General features: G+C 40.0%; 1 protein-coding gene across 1 annotated transcript in view; it reads left to right on the forward strand.

The window, feature by feature from the left end:
- megf6b (multiple EGF-like-domains 6b) overlaps window positions 1–20,225 on the forward strand; it is a 98,059-nt gene that overhangs the window by 12,754 nt on the left and 65,080 nt on the right. The window contains exon 4 of the mRNA XM_042506547.1: window positions 3,495–3,599. Within this exon, the coding sequence (XP_042362481.1) occupies window positions 3,495–3,599 (105 nt within the window). The remainder of the gene's footprint in view (window positions 1–3,494; window positions 3,600–20,225) is intronic.

The following is a 20,225-nucleotide window of genomic DNA, read 5'->3' on the forward strand; positions in this document are numbered from 1 at the left end:
CTGAAGCCAGACTGTAGATGAATTTAGTCAGCTTATATTTTCACAGCCTTCAGCATCTTTTTTTATCAGTAATTGTACCTCTGTTAGAATTATGTGGAGAGGATATTTCTGTGTGATTAGGGATACAGCTAATGCTGTTAAACTTAAACTAAAAATCTTGTCCCCAAAATGTCTGGAACTACCAAAAAATGGCCATCGCAATTTCCCAGAACTGAAGACAATTGGTGCATTCCCATACTCATTCTACCATACTATTAAGTATGCTGGAAAAAAAGGTTTGTTAATTTTGCTTCAACTAACTGGTTAATTTTTAAGACATCAGTGATGGGAAATACAAGAGGTGCCAGGGCTTGACATCAGCACATGCTCGGAGCAAGCAACCTTTGTGTTTGCGCATGTGTGACGCCTCGTGTTTTTTCTATAGGGCAAGTAATAAAAAAAATGTGATGTCTAATATAATGTAACCTGAAAATAAACTGCATTGAGTAACTATGAAGTGGAGCTTTTCTAGCTGAGCTGAGTCTGTCTCATCGCCAAGTTTTAAACAGGAAGCGCTGATAAGAAAAATCAGACACACTGGACACAACAGAAGTTAACTCTGGGCACAATTTCATATTTGACATAACATTATCAAATGCTAAAAAACGATCATCAAAAGTGCCTCTGCCAGACCAATCAGAGGCTTTGATGTTCTGGGTTTGTAGTAGTCCCCTGAAAAGCATAGTAGTCGTGTACATCCGGCAACCATGTGAGGCAGGCGCTGGACAAGAAGAATAGCAGACATGAAAACATGAAAAAAGTCTGTAGCTCATTTATTCAATTTATTGACACATCCATGTGGATGTGTCAATAAACTGTACACAAGGGAGCTCTAGTGTGCAGACTTTATTTCATGTTGTCATAGTGGTCCCTAGAAGTTGCATCATAGTCCTGCAGCTGTAAAATCGGTAGCAGTGGTGTATCCAAATCAACCTATGGATCGCTGTGCAAAAATATATCGGTTAACTGTTAACATCCCTTGTCCCAATACATGGTATGTCAAATGCAGTATTCCAAAAATACCAGGATGTCCTATTGCATCAGTTTGCATTTTGCAATATTCTTTGCGCAGCGGAAAATGGTCACATCGATTTAGACATAGAGTTCAAGGCGTAATGCTATGACAAAGTAGTATGTCCCAATTGTATGTACACTGCATGCATTATATTGTTTTTGCAGAAAGGCAAATACAAAAAACATAATACAACAATTGAAAACATTACAAGTGCCACTGCTATGCTACAATGAAGAGTTGAAATTATAAAGACAAGAGATGTAGCAGTAATAAGAACAGGGATTAGATAAAGTTCACACTGTTTCAGCTTGAGCTGGCCTGGGCACGTTGATACCATCACTTTGACCATATATGGCCAATAAATGGCATCAGACCGTCAGCGCCTGGTGTGATGATTGGTCATGCCGCCTCTGGTTGGATTAGATGGGCAGAAAAATGCATATCTGGCAGAAGACGCACAGTTAAACAGGCTTTCAGAGGGTTTCTTCACAATCATCTGAGGGAACGCTTGGCATCTAAATTCCTTGTATGATTAGCTGGCTGTGTTTTTTTTACTCCCAGTGTCCACATGTTGCCAGTCTGGAGGAGCAATGATAGACATCAGTCCTCTGGGCCTGTCATCACTGTACATTGCTTAGGAGAGTGCAAACAACAGGCCAGGCTTAAACAGGTGTGTCTTACTTCACAGAGACATCGACCTCGACACACTTCAGATAAGCATACAGGCAGACTTCAGCTCACATGTACTGTATGTGCACTGCACACACACATTTTTAGGTGAAGGACTGTCATGATTAATGTGAGTGTTGTCTTGGTGTAGGGAACCTCCGAGGAGGATTCACATGTTCAGAGCTACTTAGTTTATATATCTTGGATTCTTTGAATTTCACATCCTAATGAGCGTGAGCAGTTTGGGATTTATGGACACGGGGCCGCCGGCTCCAATGAGATGGATGAGCCACGCTCGCCCTGTGGCTCTCAGATTTTGTCCCATGACTCACCCATGAACATCTGTATGATGACTGTTTGCGACAATGATCAAAGCTCAGATAATCAATCAAGGTCATTCTCAGGTAACATTCTTTGACTGTTCAGGAAAAGAGGCCACTTTCCCTTAAAGGCTGGGTCCATCTGCATTCTTGATGTGTTTTTCAAAAAGAAACTCCCACTCAAGAAGTTATTCAGACGTTGTAATTAAGGTTAGAGCACTGATAGAGTGCTCCAGGATGATGTTTTTCTGTAGGCCAACCCGGAAGCCAACATTGCCCTGGTTCCCTCGTCAAGAGCCTATGGGATTTCTCCATTGGATTTAAGATTATGGCAGAAAATAAGCTCTGTTGTTAACAGACATTTATAATACTTCCACATTTTGTTCAGCAAGATAATCACCCCAAATGAAAACCGCTTTCATGATTTTTTAGGCCTAAATGTAATTGCCAGAAGTAAAAGCTACAAACTACAATACAGTTACGTCGCTATTACTACAAAGCTCAGCCTAGTTCAGTGTGATGACATTCTGCAGTCTCATTTAGCCACTTGTTAGCAACAGCCTTTTTTAAGGCACATAAAAGTTTTAAAGTTTGCAAGTGCGCTTGGAGTTGGAACATGGTGCTATCAAACCGTTTTTTAACCAGGTGAATAAGCATTCGGTTCAACATAATAATGCATGTGTACTGTCTAAACACAAATAGATTCACAGTCAGTCTATCATCTAGAGATAGATAGCAGTCAGCACGCTTCCAGTGTGAAGAAGCAGACAGGATTACTCAGTGCTGAAAGTCACAAAATAACACAAACTAGCTCACAGATCAGCCGTGTTGATAACTAGTCGGTCTTTGTGTTCTGCAAAGTAAAATTACTGTTTTTGTGTGCTAATTTTGGTGGAAAAGGGTTATAAGTATCAACCACAGCGTGCAGAAACCAATGTCAGGTCACATGGCAAAACATTTTTTGAAAGGGCTTAGGAAAATAGCATTTTGAGGCTTAGACATGCATACTTAAACCAAAATCTTAATTTTAAAATTTAAATATACAAGGAGCACAACTGAAAAGCAACAGAATTACATTAAAACCGAAAAAAAAAACAAATAAATGATTAGATCTGCCCTTTTAAAAGTTATTCAAGCTGTTGCCATCACTCATGTTTAACATTCTGATTTTGTGATGTTTACAAATTTCTTCCAGTTGGCCAAAAGCCTCAGCTCAAAGAGAGCCAAGTAGTGGATTCCTCTGACATTGGTTAGTGTGAATGGAGGAGAATCACGGTTCCTCTTAAGTTAGGAGTGAACAGGCCGATGATAAGGCTTTGATAGAAAGAGGTCAGCATTTGAACATGGAGATGTTGACATTTCCTGACAACAACCAGGTGTTCCTGCTTCATACTGTTTTTTCTGTCTCTCTCTTTTTCTACCACCCTGTCTGTCCACATCTACGTGTGCAGCGGTGTGTAGCTACGGCGTGTGCTTCAATGGGGGTCAGTGCCGAGCAGGATCCACCCAACTTTGTGACTGTCCTCCAGGGTTCAACGGACCCAGTTGCCAGTATGGTGAGTAAAAACATCCCGACTTTGTTTCGTACTCAGAATCTCTCTTTCTTCTTCTGTTCAAATGTTTGTGCTCCATTTCTTTTTCTTAGTCATTTAAAAAAAAAAAATGCAACTTCACCATTTTTTTGGTATTAAGGTGTAAGAATAAAACTTTCTATTTTTTGTTTTCATTAGTGAGTGAAACTGTCAGATGCTGTACAGCTACATGAAGCCTTTCTCTTCTACACATGTCCATTTTCCATTACTGAACACGTTTACATGCAAAAAATAGTCAGTTTTTGCCCTTTTCCCGAAAAAGACAATATTCCTACTAAGGTGTTTCCACGTCTAATGAAAATTAATATTCCTAACACTACTGTTTTCATGCAACCTGGCATACTCGATACACTTGATGAATACACCCTAACATGTCATTTATCATGTCAAAATATAGAAAAGTAGAACAGATGGAGCTCCTTTTCATTTTACTCTTTGAATCAAAAAATGATTTTTCACAGTTTTCTACCAGTGACCTTCTTAAAAAAGTCCCTGCTGTGATATTTGCGCTTATCCCAAAACCTGTTGATATCAGAGTCTTTCATGATGTTTAAAAGTAACTGTGTTTCTCCTTTTGTCCAGAAATGTGGGATTTTCTTTTGTATGCGTCTTTACCCCACAGCTTTGCAAGCTTTTGGCGAGTTGGTTTGTGTACAACGTATCCATGTCAACACACAGAGCTGACAACAGGCAACAGTTTGTGTGTCGCAAACTGTGGTATCGGCTGCATACATGCCCAAATATTGCTCCTAAAGCCCGAATAATGCCAGCATATCTCACGTCTTAATTGGACATGCTAAATTCGGAAAATGGCCCAATTTGGAATATTTAAATGGAATATGCTGTTTACATCACCCACATCAAATTCAGAGTATTCTCATATTCTGAAGTGTAGGGGAATATTGGTATGAATGTAAATGTAGCCAGTGTTAGTGGATGCAGCATGTTGTTACAGTAAAAGTAGGAATCATAAAAACCTTTTTGCAGACAGATTGAAGCTGATAGCAGCTTGCCATTTGATTAAAAACACCTTTTTGGCTCCTTGCTGGAGCCTCCAATTCTGATCCATTTCAGTCAGCTCTCCAAGCCTCCCTACTGAACTCCTTTTGAGTGATCGCCTTTCTTTACGAGTGAGTGAGAATCTCCTCGTATCAGCAGTTGGCTTCTTTACCAGCAGCTCAAGTATTTTATCAGCAACTCCATTGTTGGATTTGAGATGTTGAAGTAAAACAGCGGAGAGTTCTGTTGTTTTTCTGATAACACCACACGACAGGAAATTCCTCTTAGTGTCAACTTTTTACCAGAATCATCCATCTCTCCCTCAAATTAGGCCCTCCTCGACACTGCAGACTCTGTTGCATAACTCAAGTTCAAACTGCGGTGACAATTTAAAATCAGTCTCCTCTTGCTACAGTGGTCTGACCTGATTTTACGCTCTCTGGTCAGCATTCAGGATACCTCAGGTTCATCTAACTTTTTCATCCACGCGTGATTTTCTTGGAAAGAGTTCTCTGGTTCCACACATGTAGCTTCATGACACCTTTTAGCTATACTTTCACCTCTTCATTGGCTATTAAGGGACTCATGATCAAGCCATGGGAACTGCGGCACTGACAGGTCCTCTACATGATCAGAGCTCTCTGTGGTGGCTAAGCTGGCCTGGCGTTCACCTGATTACTGCATGCTTGAATAGAAGAGTTAATTATAAGGACAGTGGATCCATGAACACGTGTCCATTAAGGTGTTGCTGAAGACCATTTGTCACCTTTTGTTGTCCTAATGGGCCTAGTGGAGGTCATTGGGAAGATTAAATCCATCTGCTGAATCTGTTTGCTGATCAACAAAATTTACAGTATAGATTTACCGGAAATTGAACATTTAAACAGTTGAACAGTTGAATGCAGACTCTGTACACATACTCAGACACAAGGATGTATCATGGTGTGGAATGGCAAGGGTCAGTGCACACAGTGGGGTACAGTGCCCCTCATCCGTCACTCCTCACCATGAGAAACAATGAGAGGAAACAATAAAGGTCCCGATACACACTTAAACCTAAATCTGAAAAATAAGACTGAGTTTAAACCCAAAGCCTAAAATCCTGACACATGCAGAAAACTCAGCATCTTTGTGGAATAATAATAAACATTGTTCAAAGGTCTCTTGACAAGGATAAAGATGCTCTTTTATTGCAGTTAATGCTTCCGTAACGATAATAGTGAGTGTTTCAAACACTCCAGCCATCAGCAGTAGATGAAAGATGTTTCAGTTGTTTCAGACGTGCAACTATTTGTCTAGTAACTGACACAAGAGGAAATGTAAAAGCTGTTGGTATGGATCCTCAGTTTATCAGGAAGCAATCAAAATATTGTCCCATGCAGTATTGGACAAAGAACAAGATTCACTCATTGTTATAGTTTCAGTGTTAATCTCGTGAGAGTAATCACATGGGTTTCTGACATTCCTAAGATACCAGATCATTTACATGTCAGACACTGTTTTTTGAATAAAATATATTTATATTAATTTGAGCATATAGAAAATTAAATCTAATAAAATAAAAGCAACTCTCCTTTGAATGTTTGGCTTTTGAAAATAGACATTGCTGTCAAAACTCAAACTGCTTTGCTCCTGCCACATTTTTATGCTTTCATTCATGTTCTCATTTAAAATACAAAAAAGGTAAACACAGGGAGATAAAAATCTTTATCTGACACTGGAGACTACTGTGTTGTGTTTCTTCCTCTCCTAACTCTAACTTATTGCTGGCTGTCATCCTTCAAGACTGCTTTTCTTGTTTTTTTTTCTTGCTTAGCTATCTTTGTATCTTTGTACCCATCTAGGGCTGGTTGTCGGTGCTCGATACTTTTATGTAAACGCAACCAGTGCTGTCCGGCTGTGTTCTCAAGTGATGCCGTCCATGCGTGAATCAGGCTTACTTGGCAGGTGCTGTCTAGCATATGATAAACCGCAATCGGACCTGCCCTGCCGCTCTCACCTGTCGGCATCCAGCAGCATTTCTTGCGCACACAAAAGGTGCCTTTTGGCCTTACAAACTTGCACCAAAAGCACTGTCTCAGCAGCGGTATTTCATAAGTTTGGAATAAGAACAGGCTGGATTTTCCTTGCCCATCTGCATTCGCATAGTTAGATAATGTCGAATATGCATGCAGAGGTGAAATCAAGCTTAGAAGTATGGTCTGTCATCAGATGGATTCTCACAACTGTCCCTGGAGCTCACACTCCCACAGCAGCAGCGACAGCCCACACAGCCTGTGATGAATTCAAGCGCAGTGTCAAAACCATGGCTATACAAAACACGACTCCATTCACTTTATGAATATCAAATGAGGTACTCTGTTGGTATCTGTATCTTTTAAAAAAATAGTGGTATCATATTTTTTTAAGCAGTACTCACCCCTAATCCCATCATTTTACTGGTTCCCATCCCTTTCAGCTTTTCTTCCAGGCGGCCCCTGAGCTACACTGATTGATTTCGGTGCAGACATCAACTGCCCCCCTCCAGCATTGTTGTGCATTGTGAATGATAGCTGTCAACAATGGGCACCTAGGGGCCCTTGCTGGTATAGATCTATGCAGCAAACCTCCGCACCCTGACCCTCCCTCTATTGGAGGCCATCAGCCCGTAAACTATCCGGCAGTTATATTGCCCTGTGATTGGCATAGAATAGGCTGCTGGACGAAGGGTGTGGGGCTGACAGTGACTCTGCCTAATCAGGGGCAGCGTTTGGGAATATGGGAGTCGGACACAGGCAAGAATACACTCACAGCTGTCCCTTTTTTGAGGTCCTGCTTGTGCCAAATACCGGTCACTTGTGTGTCCTGAGGGCAGAGGGAATAAGCTTGCAGACTGAGTACAAAGTGGCTCATTGTAGAAAGAGCAATAACATCACTTTTAATGAATTACTCTTTTAACTGAGTGACGCCTCTGATATATAGTGCTGCCATTGTGAAGAACACTGCAATGGTCAGGCAAATACCATTTTGTTGTAACTCTGTCACATGCTTAATAAATAACCGTGTCATGTAGACGAGTGCACACTGCTCTCACAAGCCGCAGTTATAATTCAGTTACTGCTGCGGTCCACATGCTGCACACAAGTGTCAATCACGGCTTATTCTCCTGTCATGTTTATGTAAAAGCTGAAGCCACAGTCAAGGATGTGGCTGAGGACTAATCGGGGCTGCAGATATTCACTCATCATTTAACCACTTTAGATGGCGATGTAAGCATTCCTCTTTGGTCACATGTGGTTATATCCCTCAAAGAGCTTTTGATGTGGCTCGTCTGTATTTGTGTAAAGCAAATGGTGTGTTTATGTCGTTCAAAGGGGATAATTAGTCCCCCACTCTCAATAGTTGTCTGAAGCTGTCATGTGTTTTGCCTTTTAGTAGTATTGTGCTTTAGTGATGTGTGAGACAATTACTGTTTTTTTATGTTCCTCAGCTCTGCAGTTAGGCAACGACTGATGCCCAGAGGCTCTTCTTGTACTTTTAGAGACATAAATCCCATTTCTATGAATGGGTCACCTACCTCAGCTTCATACTTTTCAAAGCAAGATACTATCATACAGTAGGAAACATCATTTCAGGGTTGTGCAATCTGACATGACTGATAGAGACTTCTAAAGATAAGTCATTGTACATGTGTAAATTTCTTTCCTGACTGAAGAGCTCAATCTTGAGTACTCACAGTAGTGGACAAAGTAAATGACTATTACCTGTGTCAGAGTATAGATACTCCTGTTCAAATATTAGTCCAATACAAGTGAAAGTTGCTGAGTCAAATTATTACTTTAGCAAATGTACTGGAATACTTGCTTTTGAAAATACTTAAGTATTCAAAGTTTTGTTTTTTTTTTAAACTGAAGGCATTGTTGTAAATTGTCAAAATACACATACAGAACTGAAGGACTCTAAACCAACAAGCTGAATGCACTGACTTACTTGTGGAACTTGTAGATTGAAAATCACAATAATACAAATCATACTACATCACAAAAACTTCAAACATGGACTTAAGGTAAGGCCATGGGTGATTTGGTGGGGAATCTTCATCTCCATCTGCTGCTGTAGCCATTTCCAACACCGCATAACCAAATATATCCGCCTGCTGATGACCCCTCTTCTCTACTTGTCTCTGCAAATGAGCTGCTCAATCTGAGTAGCGCATATGCGAGGTAGAGGTACGGGAACACCACTTCGACAAACTGCACAAAGAACTGCATGATCACAGTTTATAGACTTTTCAATTTTAGAGAAGAAAAAAAAGATAATCCGCTGACTTTTAAAACAAATGTAATTAGTAATGAGATTTTTCATAGAAATGTAATAGTCAGAGTAATGTTTCCAAAATAAAAAAGTACTGAAGTTAAGTACAGATACTCCAAAACTATGCTTAAGCACAGGACTTAAGGAAATGTACTTTGTTACTGTCCACCAGTGGTACTACAACACTGCCCATTAGGCAACATCTGAGTATAACAGTTGTGGGATTGTTTCTACTGTTGCTGTCAGTCAAATCTGATGTACTTGGAATATTTATTTCTTAACTTTAATTTTCACTTTACATAACTTTAATGTGGCAGAAAAATACTTTTGTGTCTGTGAAACATAACTGTACATACGTACACATAACGGGCTGTCAAGCTGTGTTCGCCATAGTTCGGTGTGATGACGTTCTGTAGTCTCATTTAGCCACTTGTTAGCAACAGTCTTTTTAACACATAAAAGCTTTAAAGTTCTCCGTGGGGTATTTACTGACATATTTTATGTTGTAAAACCTGAGCGTCTCTTCAGCTTGTGTTAACTGCAGACCTTATTTAAGTCTTGTAACCAAAAACACTTTCAGAAAACCCATTGATTTTGAGACGAGACGGAACCGTAATTGCTGAAATGCTAATGGATGTTGGGGTTGTAGGACTGATTTCTGGGATACTCTATAGGGAACAAATCTTCCATAGCCATTGTGTAATCAACATTTACATAAAAGTGATATTTATTAAAGATCTGGCAACCCTTTTGTGTAGCCAGGAACCTGTGCGTGTAAGATATTCGCTCTATTTTTTGCCTGAAGTCCTTTTAAAACTCTTTGTCTTGTCTACATCCAGAGGGATTTCGTCACTTGGTGCCTGATGTACTCAGTATCCAGCCTGTCATCAGTAGACAAGTGGTATCCTCAGGGATCAAGAGCTTCCAAAGCTTTTAGACCTCTGGCAGGGCAGATGTCTTCATACCAGCTGACATCTGGGCTCAGCCACAGACAGAGTGACGAACAGAAAAGCAGCCGGTCTCTTTCTGTAACATGAAACTTTACCATTTTAGTTCAAGAATCTTAAAATATCTTGTGAAGCTACCTAGTGTTCCTGTACTGAGGTGAAAGGTTAAATGAAAGTTATCTCAAAAACATTAAACTGATGGAAAGCTTTATAAGAGTTATTTGAGACAAAAATTAGGAGGAGGAATAAGGACTCACTGATATCAAAGTTAAATCCTTGGTAGCCAAGAGCAACATTTTTCCAAATAGACGTAACCCGATATGAGAGGATACTGTTTGTTCTTTCCTTCAGGTTCAGCATGTATTTATATGGCTTTTGTTTGTTGATCTTTAAAATATTTTGCAGAAAGAGCTCTTTCTCCATTATTGTAATTACGACTCATTTATTTGCTCTTTGGGAAAGATTTCTGAACCATAAGCTCATATCTTGGCTGGGTTTGGGGTTATTGCAGTGCCAGGAGGACCAGCTTTTTCTGGACATCACTCAAGACGGACCCTCTGCTGATGGCTATCATCATTATCTTTATTCTGTAATGTTTGCTTCAAAGCAGGCTCCCAGGCATGCTCTCTCAGCCACAGCCATGCTGTCTTTGAAGCTTTAGTCGGTGCAAATGTTAAGCCTCTTTCAAACATAGCTCCTGCAAAATTACTGGGATGACTTTCAGGCACAGGTAGTGATTTTTCACTATTCACACATGCACTACATCCAGGAACATTTCTGTCTCACGTCGTTTCCTACATGCCTTGGCACAGAAATCAGAAGAAGACAAGAAGGTGCAGTGAGATGATGTTACATCTTTGTACCTGCTTGTAGGCTCCTAACCACCTGCAGCAATATCAAGGACAAATTTTATTAATAAACTTTGTTTAAGAAAATACAAATAAATCTACCGTCTATATATATTTTTTCCATTTTTTAAATCAAATCACGGCAAATAAACAATTTAAAAACAATTCAAATTCACCTTTTCTGTGAAATTTGAATGTGCCATCAATAATTCATGATATCCACCTCTTTATAACCTTGGCCCCACCATAGTTTAGAACAGAGATGGACTTTTGGATAATAACCAGTAACAGAGCCTCTTACTGTAATCTAGAGACATTAACACCCAAGGAGTGAATATGACGTCTCCCGAGTTTTAGTTACGCTTATAAACATTTGACCAAAGCTCTAAATAATGAGGCCAGTTATTTCTCTGAAGCTTGTCGGTGCATGACGAGAGTCCTCCACAGTCTGGTGGCCTGAAGTGCTGAGAAATGGCACACTGAGCAAACACCCTGTGAAAGAGGCAGACGTGATAACATGTCTGAGAAAAACTTTTCTAAACCTTTGAGTAAAATGTTTTGACATAAGATCACATGGGGCACGATTACATGATGACAATGATGATAAGCAACTCTGTACATGTACTCAAGTACTATACCCCAGTACAACTTTGAGGTGCCTCTCATTTCAGTATTACCAATACATGGTAATTAACTGCTACCCTATTTAATTTCAGGGCAAAATACTTTTTACCACTTTAAATTTATATGAGAATTGTAGTTACTGGTAATTTTTCAGATAAAGATTTCACTCACAAAACATTTTAACAACTTATACAATGCACTTCTAAGATTACCCAACAGTACTTTAAGAAGTTATCTCTACCCACAACTACAACTTTAAAGTGCTGCTTACATTTTAAAGCTTCAATGATAGTAGAATATTATGATAATATGACATCTTGTACAGGGCTGTTTTGCAAAATGAGTTCCTTTACTTTTGATAATGTAAGTATCTCAAGTACCTCAAGTATTTTGCTGATAATACTTGAGGTACATTTTTAATGCAAGACCTATTAATCACTTGTCAATATAGTATTTTTACACTGTTGTACTGCTGCAGTTCTCCAAATAACAATATGAATGTATTAGATCTAACTTATAGAATTTGGTCCAAATTTTCTATGGTGTAGATGTTTTTCGGTATTCAGATTATTCTTGTTCTATCTCAGAGTTTAAATTGCATGCTTGTTAGCTTGGTTGCAAAGTTGAGACAGCAACCCTAGAGCTATTCTCAGACTTCATTGTCTTGTTAAAGGACGCATGAGGTGCACAGACCCTTTTGAAGTAAACAGACTTGAACCAGGGTTGTCCGGTCAAGAACTCAGTGTGAGAGAAAAAGATATGATGGTCATCACATACGATCACTCACATCTTTCACATCTTCTTTCTTGCTGCTTCTGTCCGTCACTTGCTCTTTGTCTTTGTTGAACAGCTTGCCAGGAAGTTTCAAGTGTCTGGAAAGTATGTGCTTTAGTTTTTCTCAAAACAGGCATGAGTTTGTGTGTCTAGCTGCGGTCCGCAAGGGTTATTTCAGATGTTGCTCTTAGCAGTTCCTCCTCTAATAGCTGTCCTACTTTACAATTATTTAAAGTTCAATAATGGTCTTTCCTCAGACTAACAGTTCAGTGGCTTGTTGTAGCATGCCATTTGTCACCCATCCTCTCATCTCACTTACATATAGACAGACCATGGGGCGCTTTAACTGGTCAGTGTTTGTTAAATTTTGATGATTGTGCAGATTTTCTTCTCATGAATATGCTTTTTTTTTTAAACATGTCTGTCACGCAGGCAAGGTTTCTTTCCTCTTAGTCATGTTAACCACAAAGGTACATTAAGGCCAAATGTGACTAAAAATGTGGGTGGTTTATGCCTCCCAGATGTCAGTTCCCAGTTAACACATTAGTGGCATGCTGTGCTGGACTTTGTTGTCACTGCAGGTGGTTTTATATTTAAATGTAACATGCAGTGTTACAGTGTTTGCATCTTTTTTAAGCCTTGCAAAGTGGAAAATCACAAGATATCAAAGTATTATAAGTATAACTATGAGCTTTGTTAAAGGAACAGTTTACCCCCCAAATCAAATAAGCATATTTTTTTTTAACTCACTTGTAGTGCTGTGTAAGATTTTAGTGTGAGTTGCAGAGTGTTGGAGATATCGGCCATAGAGATGTCTACCTTCTCTTCACTATATCGATCTAGACGGCACTCGGCCTGTAGAGCTCAAAGCACAGAAAAAATACATTTAACAAAAATCAACAATAATGTCTCTTCTTTGAAATCATGACATCAAAATAATCTACAAACTGTTTTTTAAGCAGTTTCGTGTAGGAACAATTTTCTTTCTATCGAAACAAATCCGGCAACTGTGTCAACACGTAGAAGGAAGCGTGCATCTACTGTACTTCTAGCTAAACTAGCACCACTAAGCTAGCAAATGTTACAGCGCAGTCGAGAAGGATGCCATTGATGTTTACATCTTACTCTGTCATGAGCACAAGCCTCATCCTGGTTTCCCAGGTAAAAGGACAAATATGTGCTTTTGAATTTGGATCAAACTGTCCTTTTAAGGTGCTTTATGTGTCAGTGATGACTTTAGCTGTCTAACCTCTGCGCTAAAGATTGCAGGGTGGCAAAAAAGGTCAAAGGTAAAGCCAGCATGTTTCTGTACGATTTTAGAGCGACCTCAACTCTCATGGCTGCACGCATCAAGCCCTTCAGAGACTGACAGTGATGGGAGTGAGCAGCAGTAACACAGATGGTATCTGTCGCCTTTAAAGGATGCAGGTCTGCGTGAGATCATGTTGTAAAAGAGAACATCCCTTTAACATATGGTTAAACCATTTCACATGTGCTGGTCACTCTGGCAAAGTAGAGTTGAGTTGATTAGCAAGGAAACACTTTGATTCCTCTTTGGCTAAATGCATAGTTTACCTGCTCCCTTCATTTTTGGGACCGCTGAGGAATGTGATGAGAGAGGGGCTTTCAGTACATCGGCCTTGGGACCTTGCATTGTAAAAATAAATCCCTGTACTCTGAGTCCCATTGAATAGTTGTTACTCGGGATTAAGATAAACATTTGAGAAACCCCCAAGCTGAGCTAGCTGAGCACTTTAGTAAGTGCCCCCAAAATTAAACGCACATGCACGCCCCCGTCTTTATGTCTGGTTAGGACAGTTTCCTTGCCTTGGCAGCATTTAATGATTGTCTGACCCCAATGTAATGATTACCCTGTGGTGCTGATGAATTTTTTCTAAGTTTGTGGAGTTTTTGGTGTGTTTGAAACCAGCAATTGATCCACCATATGACCTAAACATGAATGAGTTAGCCTAAGAGAACGGGAAACTTGCTGTGCAGCCCTTTGCCATTGTAGGAATTTAACAGCCTGTAATCTGAGGCTCCTCTTAACCTAAACTTTTGCACTACCTTCTCCTTGTATTTCCACAGTGTTATACAAGCTGTAACATTTTGAGTGTACACCATCAAAAAGACAAAAGCAGGACAGTCCATATATATTTTTTAATGTGCTGGTTGGTAGACAAGTGAATCAGCGGTTGTTCGACTGGTTGTATGATTGCCTTGACCACCAGTGTATAAATGTGTGTGTGAATCTGTGAATGGGACTTTACAAGTGCAAGTCCATTTACCAAATCAATATACTTTTTGCCACTTTTGTGTTTTGTGTTACCGTGTTTTCTGTAAGTAAGCAACTTTGCTTTTGGTTTTCATCTGCACACACATGCTCAGTGTACGTAAATGGTCATGTGATATGCATTTTAGTTTGGACGGAGGATATTTCTGCAATGGTGCTAAAACACTTGTGTATGGAGATGTTTTTGTGTTAAAATGTCTTTATTTAAAATAATGCAAAATTAAAATGTATCAGTGTGGATATGGCCTGAGGAATCTTTTGATCAATCTTTTTGTTTTCAACCAACGGCTTGCTCCGAGTGGTCTCTCCCTTCCCCCAAATACTAATGAGGACCAGGACCCCTTTGTTTTTACAACAAGCATTCTGTATTGTTCCCTTTTTAAAACTGTGGTCCTCCTGATTGATGGAGATGCAGTGGTAAAATGGGGGTTACGTTTTTGTTAGTTGTCTTTGTTTTGATGTGACGGCACATCTGTTTGGCCAGTCAGTGATCAGCAGCACTGCCAGAAACTCCTGAAAGCTGGAATTGACATTTGGTATCATGTCAGTGCCAAAAGGTAATTCCAGGAGCTTGTTCCCCAAAGCTGGTGGAGAAAATTGAAAACAAAGCCATAAAAATGGCTGTGCTTTACATTACTTTATATGAAATTCCTGTAGTGGAGAGGCTATTGATTGGCAGGTGTAGCAACATGATTTTTTTTATACGCTGTAATAAGACAATTCGATTACAAAGTAGCTGTGACCTGTTCAGATCCATGTTCACCATTGGCAGCCTCTTCGCAGAAAAGATTCCAGGAATATCACACCTTAAATTTTTCTTGTTTTCTTATACTACTGTACAAAAGAACTGGGAACTGTGAAAAGACTTTAACACTCGGCCATAATTCACATGATTATCTATTGTTTTGGTGGGCTACCTTTGAGCTTAGAGTTTTCTTTGAGCACGAAAGACTGTAAAACCATGAGATTGTAAAGCTGTAGGATGCCCAGCTGCAGCAGTTTGTCACTCAAGATGGTCGTGTCCATCCTTCACTGAGAGGTCAAAAGGTGTTTGCTATCGGGGCATTGGTTTACATAACTGTTGTATAATGATCAACACATTTATGTTGTCTGTTCAAAATCTGGCTCACACTTTTAGAGCATTTTTTTAAGTGAGAGTGTAGAAGTTGTAAATGTCAAATGGCTGATAATGGGATAGTAAATGTCTAGAAAGATCACAGGCGATCTAAATCATTCTCAGGGTTTCCCTTTTCTTCTCTGATGAGTTTAACAGGCAACAGCTGAAATGGCTGTGAACAGGTTGAAGTCTGCTTTTTTACTTTACTCGGAGAGAATTACGACGTCTGAGGTTCAAACCTTAAAAACACAGAGAGAATGTGAAAAATGTTGTAATGAGAGCTGTTTTTAGGAACAGTAAACGAGGTCAGGTGGTGACCTAATCCTGCTTTTCATAACGTTTATTTGGATAATGTTTAGATTTTTACATAATCTCTCCCATCATTCACAGAGTCACTGACATGTTTTCTGTTTTTTACTATTTGAGGGTTTAATCCCGTTCTTTGAGTATTGTTAGCAGTCAGCATAGCGTGACTTCCAGAGCAGCTGAAATGAAGGAGACCACGGAGATGTAGCTCCATGAGGCACCCAGCGACTGTTTCTCACACATTCTCCACCTTTTTGTCCCGGACTCCTCTGATTCTTTGTTTAATTGCCTCTTTGATGAGATGGCATGGGATAAGAAAAGGGCAAGTGACAGGGCTGAGAGATCTGTGAGTGTGAAAAGAGTGCCTTGATATTACTTTAGGCCGTGGGGCTCCGGACATTTTTGAGGCCCTTTACTTCCTTCACATTATGCTTGGTAACATTAATTCAGGACCCCCCTGTCAATGGACAGCGACAAAGATTAAATAGAGGGCCTTTCTAATCACTGATCACAATATGTCATTCATTAATGTAAGACAATACGTCAACAATAAGTGAAGACAAAGCTAGGTTATAAGCTAAGTAAGCCTGTGTGCACAAGAGTAACATAGAAACATCAGTCTTAAAAAAAACCCCAAAAAACGCAAAATTCCCTACCAGTGCTTCTTGAACCTGTGCATTAAGGTGCCAAAAAGGGCGACAACTGATGATTGTCTCCAATGATGCGGGCACTGCGTCGGACTGTCATGGTGAAGACAGAGTTGAGCCAGAAGGCAAAGATTTTTATTTACCAGTCCATCTATACATCCAAACCAAAACCTATGGCCATGAGCTTTGGGTACTGACTGAATGAATGCAAATACAATCAGCCTAAATTAGTTTTTTCTGTAGGGTGGCTGGGCTCAGCCTTAGAGATAGGGTGAGGAGCGCAGACATCAAGAGGGAGTAGGGCCACTCCTTATCTGCCCCGGGAACTCCTTGGAGTTCCCCAGGAGGAGCTGGGAAGTGTTACTGGGAAGGGGGACGCCTGAAGTACCTTGCTCTGCCTGGTGCTCCCATGAGCCGGCCCTGGATAAGCGCAAGAAAATGGATGGATGTATTCTGTTCACATTTATATAAAATATATCAAAGATTTTCTACTACTTGTAGTGCTATGAAGTATTTTTTGTTTTGTTTTGTTTGAATGGATTTACATTTTGTTTGACTTACATCTGAAAAACAGTCAATGCTGGTTTCTGATAGTTTGCAACAATAACTGATAAAGAAATGTAGTATTGCAGCAGTAAATGCAAGGAACACGACTGTTAAACAAAGATAGAAACAATACACCAGGTGTTTTAATGCATTTTAGTGAGTAACACTAAATGTAACCATCAAGTCAGCCACCAGTCTTCCCTCTTCCCATGTCTGTCGTCCTGTCCTGAAACAGTGTAAGATATTTAGATTTAACCATGAGAAGGAGAGAGAGGGCAGCCCTGTTCCTGTGAAGTTAGGAAAGGCACCTCTAATGAGAGGGACTGTGTTGCAGTCAGAGGGTGGAGTACATCCTTGCCCACCTACCTGCCATTGCATCCTGCACAGCACCCTAATCTCCCATAATTGTGCCGAGTCTGGGCTCCCACCCAGTCTCATTAGGCTCTTTACAGCATTCCTGATGAAAGGTTGCTCCTGGTCATGCTGGGGGCGAGGGCATCAAGTTTGTGTAAATTGGCACTGACAAGAGTTTGCAAAATACAATTAGAGGAATAATCAGCGTGGACTGATCCCTTCATCAGCCGATGGTGCTCTGATTCTCATCATCTCCCTGACCTTTTTACTCCACGGAAACTTTGGTATCTTTACTAAATCTGCTTCTGCTGCCTTTTTTCCTCCTTATCAGCTCCTTATGTATTCCTCTGAGCCAATTACTTCACTTCTAATCTCTGTTTTCCCTCCACCTACAACATTATATCCTCTATTGTACACTATCTCCATATGGAAGCCACTGAGCCCTGGGGGAACGTTCACCCAAGAGTGCGCTCTTTCAATGCACAGCCAGCGCCTTAGTGATGTTTCCTGAGGTGTAAAAAGCAAATGATTATCTGAAAGAAATGTAATGAGACAGGGTCAGGCACCTTTCACATGTCAGGGCTGTTTTAAAAAAAGAAAAATCTGACGAGTTTTAATCCCATTACTGTCATATGGCTCCTTTTTACCTTACTTTACTGGCATTCTTACTATACTTACATCACTTTAAAATTGTGAAAAACAAATCCAAACCCTCAATAAACAAAAATATGAACATTAAATCTGAATAAGAATGGAAATTTATTTATAATTAATTTATAATTATATATATTTATAATTATTTATATATTTAGTTACAAGTCTCGCATTAAAAAGATGGCTCAGTGCACATGTATGAATATCAGGGATGTCTTGATCAACTTTTTTGGGCACGATCGAAATTGCTTAACTTTGAGTAAATGCCGATACAGTGTCTGATACCATTCTAACATTCTCCGTTGATCTAAATCAGTGATTCCCAGCCTTAGGATCTGGAGAAGATGGATCTGAGGGGTCATAAAATGATCAATAAGTTTAAAAACAACATTTTTTACTGCTTTATGAAATTATGGTTATATTTTTGTGACATTTAACTTCTTGTTTACTTCTTGCTGCTTTTTGTTTTTGTTAAAAACTGAAGAGTTTTTCCTCTCCAGGCCTTTGAAAATATTGAGAATAAACAATCTGATAAAAAACACTTCTTGCCTGAAACGCTCTTGACTGGTAGAAATATGTTACCACTGATGAGTTAAGATAAGATATGATAAGATAGAAGGTCAGTGAACGCAGCACAGACTGATTTATGGATGAAGCTCTGAGGAGGGGCGTCTTGTCTACCTGTCTGAGGCTCTGCCACGACTTGAGTTTCTATCCTGTTTTTATCAAGTTTTAGACAAAATTTTATCGATACCCTTTAAGCTCTTGGTTATTTTAATCATAATTTTTAACTGGATAAAGGATTTTAGTCATTGAACTTGGATTTTAATCCTGTTCATGGATTTGCCTCTGCTTGAGCACACACGGAAGAGCGAGAGCACTAGAGAACTTCTGATGCCTAATGCCTAATTGATCAGTTCATCAGAGCTGATGAAACTGATGGATGAGAGGAGAAGCAGAGTGCAGAGTGAGTGAATACAAATTTTTAGACCCAGCACCATGACCAGTTATGTTTCACTATACCTGCGCCTGGTGATCTGCTGCCCCTTCTGTGACAACAGTACACTTGTCGTTCGTAATAACCGCTAGAAATTATTATATTTATTTGTGGCAGCAGATGTTTTAATTGTGACAGCCTTCCACAAGTAAATCAATATTTGGGAAACCCTGAGATCGTGAGTTATCTTTGTAGGGCTACTGTTTTAAATGATCGCAAGTTGAAAAGGTTGGCAGCTACTGACCGTAATGCATCCACTGTTTGGAGAGTTCTCTCTGGTTGTATCACTTGATTATCAACAGAAAACACTGCACTGAAAATGGACCAAGTCTGGATATCTGGCTGTATGCTGTCTCATCTATGTGAAGCTTCCATCTTGTTGCAGCTGTCCTCCTAAGTTTTTGCCATGCTGGGTATGAATACACCAAAGACTTGGGCAAAGCTTGTGTCAAGGCCAGGAAAATACTGCCACGTCATAGCACTGCTTGAGCTGGTTTTTGCACCGCAATGGAAACAGAACCCATCAAATACGATGTAGCCCGAGGTTCATGTATTTGACTGCTGTTTCTTTTAACTTTGAAGAGCTGTGACTCCATGTAGCGTCACACTTGAACATGTGAAACAATAATCAGAGCATCAGTATTTATTCCTCCTGTACACTTTGAGCATGACAGGTTGTCATGTATCTGCTTCCTTCTGTCCCTCAGGTAAAAAGCTCTGAGCAGCTTTCCGCTAAGGCTGTGCACATACTGCAGCAGCATATCTCACACATGCAACAGAGAGGGAGACATGCTGGAAACCACAACAAGTAATTTTTGGATTCCTGCTTGTCTCCATGTGTTGTCCCGGGCGCTCAAAACTCCAGGGTCAAAGTTGGAAAAGACAGGTTCAAGCAGGTAGAGTGCAGATATAGCACACGCTAAGGGTCAGAGGGCAACCCCCTGAGGTCCGCGAGGTATTTGTTCCTCCTGTTTGTCTGCGTAGATCATAAAATATTATTCTGGAGACATATATAGGTTCAAACAGCTGACCTACTTTTGTTTCTGTGTTGCAGTCTGTAACTTTTACTGGCAGTTGAAATGAGTGTCACAAGAAACCTGTAACTATCCACAAAATTTTGAAGGGACAAACCTCTGCCAAGATGTATTGCTCTGTTAGGCACCTTCCATCAAACCATTACAGTCAACAGTC

The sequence above is a fragment of the Plectropomus leopardus genome, chromosome 2 (assembly GCF_008729295.1).
Source record: "Plectropomus leopardus isolate mb chromosome 2, YSFRI_Pleo_2.0, whole genome shotgun sequence".
In the NCBI taxonomy this organism is placed as follows: Eukaryota; Metazoa; Chordata; class Actinopteri; order Perciformes; family Serranidae; genus Plectropomus; species Plectropomus leopardus.